This window comes from Aulonocara stuartgranti, assembly GCF_965226115.1.
Source record: "Aulonocara stuartgranti genome assembly, chromosome: 18".
NCBI lineage: Eukaryota > Metazoa > Chordata > Actinopteri > Cichliformes > Cichlidae > Aulonocara > Aulonocara stuartgranti.
The window spans coordinates 18,943,265-18,954,699 of NC_138954.1; the positions used below are offsets into that span (position 1 = coordinate 18,943,265).

At 42.4% G+C, this 11,435-nt stretch overlaps 1 protein-coding gene across 1 annotated transcript; it reads left to right on the top strand.

The window, feature by feature from the left end:
- Nucleotides 1–1,900: 1,900 nt before the first annotated feature.
- glula (glutamate-ammonia ligase (glutamine synthase) a) lies at nucleotides 1,901–5,545 on the top strand. The gene is made up of 7 exons (XM_082512153.1): nucleotides 1,901–2,009; nucleotides 2,635–2,822; nucleotides 2,903–3,064; nucleotides 3,735–3,881; nucleotides 3,976–4,103; nucleotides 4,213–4,412; nucleotides 4,520–5,545. Exons 2-7 carry the CDS (start codon nucleotides 2,657–2,659, stop codon nucleotides 4,830–4,832), a joined length of 1,116 nt encoding a protein of 371 aa, XP_082368279.1. The 5' UTR covers nucleotides 1,901–2,009; nucleotides 2,635–2,656; the 3' UTR covers nucleotides 4,833–5,545.
- The last annotated feature ends 5,890 nt before the right edge of the window (nucleotides 5,546–11,435 follow it).

Sequence of the window (11,435 nt, forward strand, 5' to 3'; positions counted from 1 at the left end):
TTCCCAAGAGGTTAGCAGGATTTCTGGTGTCAGAAATAGCTGCAGGGCATTTCCTCCTCTCAGTCCACAGTCCCAGGTGGTGCAGGTTGGCATTCAGCCCCAGGTTCTCAAGAAGTTCTCATAAGAACTTTCATCATCTGCCAGGACAAAGTCTGGTCTGAGCACAAGAGGCAGAAGGGATGGACAATGATGGACAACAGATGACAAAACATCAATTTCCTGATAACAATGTTGTGCTCTTTGGCTGTACACAGTATCCTCGTGCTCACCCACATTAACCACAACAGCTGACCTTTTCATGCAGCGCCACCTTTACATAAAAGTTCAAAGTGAGCTTAAAGAAGGGTCTCTCAAGGATTTAGTTCTAAGGTTAGATCTTTGTGTGTTTTTTCCCCTTAAGGGAGAATGATTATTTTTTTGATTGTTGGCCACTCTTTTGCTATCACAGGATTGGCATCTTATTAGAGCGTTGAATGATACATTATTCACCTCAAAAAAAATAATTAAAGATGAAATTATTCGCTGTTTAAATAGTGGCCAAGAGAAAATAAAGTATTTTGATAAAGAAAGGTCTTCAGCTTCTTTGAATGTGATGATTTGCTGATATAACCATTTACTGATATGATATATTATTAGATATTTGGACATGATGCAAATGTCCCAACTTTTCCATTATTTTCACTATCAAAATGACTTAAAATGTCAAAAATTAACTAGATTTCTCACCACTGATCATGTAGACCACCGCAGAAATCACCAAATGTGCAAAAATCTTTTGTGAAAAGTGCTTTTAAGTAGAATTTACACGTCAAACAGCTGGTTTTTAGCAGCTCCCCTCCTGAGCCAAAACATGCATTCAGTTAGAAAGGCACGCCAAGGCCAGTCGTTCATCTTCTAATTCAAAAGAATGTAAAGGTAAACAGGTTACCTGTTTGGTAGTTTCTGCATAATATTGCTGACAAAGGCACTGCAAATTCAGATGGGTGAGAAATTAAAATGAAACACCGGCTGTTAACACCTACAGTGAGGTGGCTTTGTTATGCTGCAGGAAGCAGTTAGGGTGCATGCATTGGTTCAGTCCTTATCGTCCCCCTTGGAGGGAAAGGTCACTTCAAATCAATACAAGGTTGCTCTGAGAGATCACCTTTATCTTGTGATGAAACATTTCTATCCTGTTGGGAGCAGTCTCCGTCTGGACAATACCTCCTTTTCAAAGGAGACGAGGGGCCACTGAATGGTGTGATGACTATGAAAATGTATGCAACTACAGCCTCAGGACATGGCTGCCAGGAGGTCAGAGAGTATTTGCAGTAACTGTGGCATTAAGATCTTTTAAAATAATCTGCCCAGAGGGTCTTTTAATATACAGCTTCTATCTGATGCTTTGCCAGCTGTGGCTGTTTTATCCAACTGTAGAATGAAAACTAAACTAATAAAAACAACTGGTAAAGAGGCGCATGATATACATCTGCACATGAGTGTATCATAAAGAAACTTGAAAATCCAGTTGAAAACCTCACTGCACCATCAGATGTCTGGTTGCGGGATTACATAACCTCCCACTAAAACCAGTTCGTTCATGGCACTGATTTCCACCACTCGGTGGCGTCTTGGACCGGAGACGCACCTGGCGGTGTGAGCGGAGCTGAATTGCACATTTTGCCCGGCACTGCAGCGTGTTTTCAAAGAGTTTGCCAGCCTCCATGTCAGGCTCCTTCTTTCTTTTTGTCTCGCTTCAGCTTCAGATTAAGCGCGAAGATGAGGATGCCCTCACGAGGGGGAGACTCACGCATAGTAACACGCGGCTCAGCTCCGGGTAGAGGGCGTTGCGGCTCTTCTTTCAGCCCTCCCCCTCCGACCAATCAAAGGCCAGACCCCGCTCTTATAAATTCTCCTGGATCCGGGATCTCAGTACCGGAGAATGAGAGAGCCACTAGTGAGACATCATTCAACAACACATTGGACCTGCCAGTCCTTTAGTTTTTATTTCAATTTTCTCGTTTCTCGAGGTAATTCGTCTTTATTTTTCCTACCTTTGTATTAGTTTACCTCCCGGTCAGGCAGCTCTTTGTGTGAGACTTCCCATTGTTCCAGACTTTGTGCAGTAACTTCTTTCTTAACCCGAGCTTCTGCCTTTCTTTGATTGCTTTGTATGGATGCTTCGGTTTATTTTTCCTAGGTGTGTTGATTTAGGTGTAGGTCAGAAGGTAATGTGTATGAAACAGGAAGCAAATGATGTAACATTGCCTCACCTGTTTTCGGCGATCAGCTACTGCGTGGATGGATGAGGTGTGTTTAGCGGAAGCCGTTTGTTTCCTTGTGTTTTCCACGGAGTGAGGTGGCATCTGCGGCGTTAAATGTAATCTTATCAGTAAACACGGATGGTGTAAAGTCGCCTTTTCTTTTGTGGCCAAAGCAGAAAAAATAGGAAAACGCTGGAAATGTGCCTTTTTTAAAGGTCTGTTTTTTTTTTCACCCCCCCCCCCCCCCTTTTCTGGAAGAAAAAACAAAACAATGGGGCTGCTTTTGTGTGTGTGGGGGGTTTTTTTGCGCCCCGAACCCGGTTATGCAACATGTGATCCAGAGCGCAGCGCAGTCTCGTACCTGCTCTCATCTCCCCCTCTTCATCCTCAGGTGTATTATAGTAGCAAATAAGATGGCTACGTCCGCCAGCGCCAGTTTGAGTAAAGCTGTCAAGCAGCAGTACATGGAGCTCCCTCAGGGGGACAAAGTCCAGGCCATGTACATCTGGATCGACGGAACCGGAGAGGGGCTCCGATGCAAAACCAGGACGCTTGATTCTGAGCCCAAAAGCATCGAAGGTAAGCAGCATCTTCCTGACGCAGTCGCAGAAAGCCAGAGATGTTCTGCAGGCTATCACACTGCTCTGCTCCTCTTGTAGATCTTCCTGAATGGAACTTTGACGGATCCAGTACCTACCAGTCCGAAGGCTCCAACAGCGACATGTATCTGATCCCCGCAGCCATGTTCCGCGATCCATTCCGCAAAGACCCCAACAAGCTGGTGCTGTGTGAAGTCCTGAAGTACAACCGTAAACCTACAGGTAAACGGAGCTCCTCTGTTTTTGTTTGTTTTTTCATTTAAAAAAAAATTGGGTGATGGATGGTGATGTGCGTGTAAGATCATCATAAATGTGACCACTTCAACGAGATAATGGCTATAAAATTATTTGAAAATCTGATAGCTGAATATTAAAACTGATAAGCTAACGCCAGACGGCCGGTGATTTTATTGGTCTAAAGGTGTAAAGTGGGCGGGGCATACCTTTAAAGGAGAACTCCGAGGAAGAGGGGAAAGGAGCCCAGCAAACTGTTTGTCAGCGTTGCTAAGCAACTATTTTGATAAAGTTGTGACATGACATAAACTTAGATATGCTTTGACCCAATGGTTCTTGGTATGAAGCACAATTAGTAGTTCTAATCAATTTAATGATTATTGCAGTCATGGTTGAAATATGCCACCCACTCATTACGTCTCATGAGCCAAAATTTGAGGTGTGTACATACCAGAGATACAGCATTGGTGATTATGGCAAATGAATGGGAATAAATGTGGAATTAAAACATAACTGAAGAATTGTTCTGTAGATTTACACTCATTTTATTTGAGATGAGAGAAGCTCACAATTACAGATCAGAGACCCTAAAAATATGCACTGTCGGTGGCCAAAGTGTTTTAGAACATTGTGTAATTTGCCATGTTGGTCTCTGCAGAAACCAACCTTCGGCTCACCTGTAAGAAAGTGATGGATATGGTGGCGGATCAGCATCCTTGGTTTGGCATGGAACAGGAGTACACCATCCTTGGAACGGACGGGCATCCATTTGGCTGGCCATCTAATGGTTTCCCCGGACCACAGGGTGAGAAACTTTTTTTTTTTTTCCCCTCAATGAATTAATGTGCACGGATACATGGATCCTTGCCTGGATGATGTAACACTTTCAATGTTTGCAGGGCCATACTACTGTGGTGTTGGAGCTGACAAAGCTTATGGCAGGGACATAGTCGAGGCCCATTACAGAGCTTGTTTGTACGCTGGAGTCCAGATTTGTGGCACAAATGCTGAAGTGATGCCTGCTCAGGTAATTAAAGAAGCCAAACATGAATTTGGATTTGAAACCTGGTTTTTCTGGTTCTTAAGAGACAGTTAAAAGTATCACTTGTAATGCTGAGCTGTCTCTCCATGTGCAGTGGGAGTTCCAGGTCGGACCTTGCGAAGGCATTGACATGGGCGATCATTTGTGGGTAGCGCGCTTCATCCTGCACCGTGTCTGTGAGGATTTTGGCGTTGTCACCTCATTTGATCCCAAGCCAATCCCTGGAAACTGGAACGGTGCTGGCTGCCATACGAACTTCAGCACGAAAGAGATGAGGGAAGACGGTGGATTGAAGTGCGTGGCAAAAGATTCATGGACTTAAGTTCACGTCTAGTTTAATTTATTTCTTTAAAAAGTTATTTTTGCATTTCTGATGTGACACTTGTCATTCCTGCTTTCAGAGCTATTGAGGATTCCATTGAGAGGCTCGCAAAGAGGCACAGCTACCACATTCGTGCCTACGACCCCAAAGGGGGGCTCGACAACGCCCGCCGTCTCACTGGCCGCCACGAAACATCAAACATCCACGAATTCTCTGCAGGTGTGGCCAACCGTGGTGCCAGCATTCGCATTCCTCGTAATGTTGGTCAGGAGAAGAAGGGCTACTTCGAAGACCGTCGCCCATCAGCCAACTGTGACCCGTACAGTGTGACCGAGGCCCTGATCCGCACCTGTCTGCTGAACGAGGAAGGAGATGAACCCGCGGATTACTAAATCCACAACTGACTCCGACTGTTTCTCCCCCCCCCCCCCCCCCCCTAATTTCTTTTAAACTAGTACTGTATTTTTTTTCCTCCCTTTCTCCCTCTGAGATGATTTTTAACCCACATTTTTAATGGCTTAAAGTTGACTGGTCAACTGAAAACATGACAAGGTGTTAGATCCTTGGTAGTTGTGAGCTGGTCATGGCAGGGTATGCCTTTCCCCTCATCTTTAGCAGGGATTGGCTTTTGTAACACTGTTTTGTAACCCATGTCATATCATTCCCTGTTTTGTCAGTGACTAAAACGAACTAAAGCACATGGACACTGCAGAGTAGCGCTGCTAAGACTGGACAGCATTTGTAATTGAATAAATCTGACTAGTTAGTGTACTGTTAATATGTTGAACTGCCTTTCAACTATCCAGTCTTCATTGTTACTAATTCTGTCATTTTATCAAGTGTCTACTTTTAAATGGCAACATTTGTCTTCAGAGTTTTGACACACTGGGTCATCTTTGTATCGTACACTTTGTAGAGGTCTGTACCCAGATGTAAGTTGTGCAAATGTGGTGGATCTGTCCATAATGCCGTTTGTAGATTTCCTCAAGGAGTTTTATCCTTTTGTTAACTGCGATATTATAATGCACCTGATTTGGTAAAACATTACATTTACTGAACATGGTGATTTTTATTGAAACATTTAAAACTTTTATTTTTATCACAACACTGCTGTGTGACTCTTTGACTTCCCACACTTTCAACCGACTTGCTTCCTTGTAGAAGCTCAGACAGGTAGTGGTGTACTATAGCTGGTTAACCTCATCTGTTATTGCCTACCTTAGACTTTAAGGGTTGGGGGGGAACTAACATTTTAGGACTTCCGGTTTAACAGGTACATATCAAGACCAAGGTGTAATGATCCAAATAATATGGGTGCCAGTCGTTGTTTACAGCCCAACTATTAACCCAGAAAATTGTATAAAAAGCTATGAGCTTGCCAAGTTCCAAAGTGTTAGGAGTATAAATGGAGACCGGAGGACTCAAGTGCCAAAAAATATATTGCTTTTTGCCTACAGGTTCTATATGCAGATGCAAACATTGTTTATACAGCTTAAGGTTGCATTGCAGACCCAGTGGCAGCTTCTATCTTCTCATCTAACTTTTAAGAATGGTGTGCTTGCCAAAATATTGAATAATCAAAGTTGTCCAGCTATGGACAGCAAAGCATCAAGTTTTCATTGATAAACTTAGTTTAGACTGGAGCATTCATAAAGCTATCATGACAGTGTGAAAATCATGATTGATCCAAAGGTTTCTAGCTGCAGGAGGAGCTCGGGCTGCTCTTCACACATTTGTGCAAGCTGTTAAAACAGCTGGCACTGCTGTGTTGTTACTGTGAGTGTTAAAAGGAAATACACCAAGAGGAAACACTAGTAATGTTTCAGTCTGGCTGATGCCTTGGCAGGAGCTCAACAGCAGCTTTGTTTGGGCTCGTTTTTAGGATGGAATGAGAAGTAACTGAAAACTGGTGCACTCATGAGACAGCTATTAACTCCTTCAGTGAAACAGCCAGAGGCCAGTCTTCCCAGAAGTGCTGTGTCATTTAACAGTCAGACAGCACCTCAGATTGTTGTGGCTTGGATGTACTTTGTCTGCACACTGTTATTAACTTAAGAAACAAACTAGAAAAACAAGTCTTTCCTTTGAGTTTAGAGGATGGCAGGTTTGGGGTAAATTTCCACTAGTTGCAAATTTCTAGGTGCTGCCAGTTGATGCAAAGTAGTAAATTCAGCATATTTCTGGTGTTTACATATATTGTTTACCCTTAAGCGTTGCGATCTGTAGAGAACACGTATAAATTCAGCTGTGTTCAAATCCAACATGATGTCAGGAAAGAGTTGGGAATCTGCACTATACAGAGAAAATAACAGGATGGAAAATAAATCCTTTTTTTTTTTTGTGCTAATATAATGAGACAAAAGAGTGACCCAATTTCCTAAAAAAGCACACAACATGGTCATTTGACGTGACAGAACATTTACTTCTGCTGTCCTCTCCTTTCTTGGGGGTAGGGAGAGGTAGGGCTTTGAGACCTTTCCCCTACATCCCAGCTGCCCTTACAACACAATGCTAGTCAGATCCCTGATTGGCTTTGCATGGCGCAGGTTAGCCAATCATAATGCCGAAAGCAGGTTTACTCATATTTCAGAAGACGGTGAATGGCTTGAAGCCAAGACATGTACATGTTTTTGTCTTTTCTGGGAAAACACGAAACCTCTCCACCCTTTTAAACGTTGTTTTGTAGAAGACTTTTCTGAGTTCACTGAGTTCGTAACAGAAAACCAATAAGGAAAACATGTGCAGGATGTAAAGTTTGAAGGGAAAAACAAGTATAAACTGTGCTTTAAAACTTTAGAAGATAAAACCTTCCAATCACTAAGTTGCTAATTGGGCATTGAACTGTATCTTTTATTGTGAGTTTATTTAGAGACTGTTGTGCACTACAGCTAAAAGTGTGTGTGTCTGTGTGTGTGTGGGGGGGGGGGGGGGGGGGGGGGGGGGAGTCATGAATTTATTCTTGCCATTTAAGCAAAAGGAGAACCAAAACACCAAAACATAGAGCATTCAGTTTACAGTTTTAATAGACAAGCAAAAGAAGGCAGACATGAACAAACATCCAGTAAAACACAAAGAAGGGTGCAAAAATGAAAAACACTGCATATCAATATAAAATAACCCACAAGCAAGACAGTCAATAAAATTATGACAAAAGCTTCGCTATATAAAAGCTTGCCTATAAAAAATGGGATCTCAGACTTAAAAGGCAATCACTGATTCAGCAAACCTTATCTCCTCAGGCAGCTTGTTCCAAAGCTGAGGGACTTGTTGACAGAAGCAAACAAACATTCCCTGACTGGCACACACACTGCAACAGTCCAGTTCTCCCAGTAAAACTTCATGCTTTCCCAGAACCACACAGTGACACCATGTTCTCCTACCCAGACTTAAATCCCATTTAATTAAAGCACGTCATTTAGCACCAGTCCCTCCCTTAGCTGTGTTCCCATTTGCATATGTGACAAAAAAGAAAACTTGATCAGTACGCTGTGTTCAGTTCCTTTCCTCTTACTCGACACGTGCATGTTGCCATGTCGTAAGAGGATGCTGGGAGTTCAGTGCACCGCTACAATCTGTGAAAGCCACCTAATGGCATTCAGTCACCATCTAAATGAGTAAATCCCTTCTACTTCCTGGCTTTGAAGCTCAATTAGGGGTGTTTCCATTTGCATGCAGAATCCAAACCTCCTTCTGCCTGGGAAGCTCAAACGATGGGGAGACACTGGACAAAGGATGGAGCGGGATGCTGCCCTGTTGCTATGGCAACCACCGGAATGTACAGGCTGGATCGTGGCGGTTCTTGTGTGGAGTGCCAGAAAACCCCCCACACATCCATGTTATGTAAGTAGGGGGGAAAAAACATCAAATGGGGTCTCATAAATGGAGCTGCGCAATAGCCCCCTGGCCAAACACAGCTTTATGATGCTGGTCAGCTAGCAAGCACTCACAGTATGGCATCAATAAATGCAAATAACTCTTATTCCATATTCACAGTGACACTTTCTGAGATCTAATGTAACAACGCACGGGGATCTGCAGGAAAATCGGTCATTGTTAGAGGTTACTGCTCTGTTGTCAGTGCATGCACAGTACAATCCTACTCATTTCTGTTGTGGTGTTGTGTAACAAATCGCACTGGTTCAAACCAGTGCTGGCGCTTCTTGTAGTCAGTGCGAAATGGATGGAGAGCTCCCTGTATCATAAAGTCATGGCTCTAGAAGGACGAGAGAGTGATGAAATTTGCAAAACAGCTTCAAAAGAAACCAATGCAGCTTTTTGTTTTATGCAAAATGCATCTTAAGAAAGCTGCAAGAGAGGAGATGTCAGTGGAGGACACATGTGTCTCCTGGCTCATTTCTTGGCGGGAAGCATGAATAATCCTATTTTAGAGAGAAATATACAGAACAAGAAAAATTCTTTTGAGTGTGAGAAATCATCAGAATTTATATCTTTGCAGGGAATAACTCCATCTTTTCTTTCTCTTTCTCCCACACATTCACTAAATATTCACTCTAACATACATTTACAAGCTGTGCTTACAAGCGCTATCAGAAATAAACATGCAAACTCATCCCTGTCTTCATGAGCAGAGATAACATGCAGCTGCATATTTTGTCCAGCTGCACTTATACTCAAAGATTTGGTATGTTCCCACAGACAGGCTCTGTGCACTGGCTACAAGGATCCTGATTGGCTGAGCACTCTGGTGTGATTGGACTTATGTTAGATCCCCAACAGCCACTCAAATTTACCTGTGCTGTGATTGGTCACGCCATTACATATGACACAGTGACACAGTTTTGGCTGTGCTCTGCTGCAGGAAACACAGTATGCTTTTGTCTCTCGTCGATGGTAAAAACATGAAATAGATGGAAGCATGATAAGAGAGGAATGGGGAGGTGTGTTTGCAGTCTTTTTGTAGGTAAAAGTGTCAAAGGCAAACATATTAATGTCCACATTTAAAGTAAAGAGAAAAAAATATATATACAGTGCTTGCACGTCCATCAGTTTATTGCTACTCTTGCTTATCTACCTGTAAGATTTAGTTGGACTTCAGGGTAAAATATCTGCACTTTAATTCTGCACTTGAGTACTTCTGCTCAGTCATCCAGCATCTGTTTAACTTTTCTTCTTCGCTGTTGCTAAAAATTACTGTTCATCCATTCAAGTGTCAGGAACGTGTTGAATTCATAATTAAACATCCTGTCACAAACAGTTCTGAGCAGTTTCACCAGAGTTCAAACTGTCCACACTTCCATGGTTTGAAAAGAGGGCTGAGGAATGGCCAAATGCCAGTACTCTTCCACCTCAAAATTCACAAGGGTTGCTCCCCTCCCCCAATAACTCCCTGCTGATTTATCAACAGGGGGTTGTCCCTTCTTTAACATATAAAACAAAGGATGGCCGGCAGACCCCTACAAGTTCCTTTTCTTGGTAATTTTCCATTTAGTAATAAGGCACGCAAGGAAAAAAAGCTTCCATGTGCTACTGAAATTTGGGGACAGGGACAAGTTTTTTTAAAATGACAATGCTCAAAACAAAAAAGCACACACCACAGCCTGCATTGCATATTATACAAGATCCAAAGACATTTGAAGGGATCCTGGACATCCTTTAAGGAATTTTGCTGGCAAACTAACAGAAGACACTCATCAGATCTGGGATCTAACCCTCATGTTTACTTTTTTAAATAATGTAAAATAAAATCTTAAGTCGACTTAATAATTCATTTCAAAGAAAACTTTCAATGTGTACATCGCATTTTGTGGTTTCCAGGAATGTAAAGAAGTGATCTTCAAGCTGACAGTCGCGTGGCAGTCACTACCTCAAACCTGTTTGCTCAAAAATTTGACTAACAAAAAAAAAAAAGTGTCTCGTTCACATAAGCCAAACACAAGCTTATTGAAAAGCAACACTTCAAGATGGCTCAGCCAAAAACACCCTCCTTCACACCCTTTCTCCTTGTACACATTTGTAGCTATTGTGTGTATTAAAACCAAGCTGAATCAAAGATAAAAGATTTCTCGCCTTTCATCCTCGACTGATTGTCACAGGATGAAAGGCGATGTATTGCATCACAGGGCTAATGCAGAGAGACAGACAACCATTCACACTCGGTCACCAGTTAACCTATCGTGCATGTCACTGGGATGTGGGAGGAAGCTAAAGTAGCCTGGAAGAACATGCAAACTGCACTGACCACAGTATGCTGAGAAAAAATACTCTCTAATTCTAGCATATGATTTGCTGTAGCTGTTGGAGTTGGGCCGGATTCAACCACAGAGACTCCTTTATGTGTGCTCCAAAGCCAAAAGCATGTCGCACAGTGTTGACAGTACAATGCAAATACTGGCCATTTAAAAAAATTGATCGAGAAAGTTTCTCCCGGAGGAGTTTTTCACAATGAGCGAGTATCTGGAAAGAACACCAGCAGATCAGAGGACTATGGACAGTTCTGAGGTTTTAAACTCTTGGTTTACTCCACCACAACACAGACATTCTTTGTCTTCTCAGGAAGGGAAAAGAACACACGCACAAATATAAATGAGCATAGCCCACAGTACCAGTTGTTCCACTTATTTTTTATGTTGCCCCCAGGTGACAGTACACAACTAAAACAGGAAGACGTGGGTCTGCAAAGCTTTGCTTGGCACCTACAGTCCACCAAAGCACTAGCTGAGCTTTTTACCATGTTAATGGGAAAAGTTGCTTACACACTGGAAGTCCAGTGGTTTCACATCTAGGGATTAGTAAGATCACTCTGACGGTCATGAGAGGCTTATTGTGGAAGGATAGATGACAAAATAAAAGCAGTGCTTCCAAAGGTTACAGTTTTTATTCTTTTCTTAAAAACAGAATTGCACCTTTAACACATTTATGGGTCATATAGTTAAATAAAACCATCAGGGGAAACTTATGTATGATATAACTTCTAACACATTACATACAGTTGAAATGGTGAAGAATCCAAACAATGTGCAGCTCTTTTGCAAGAG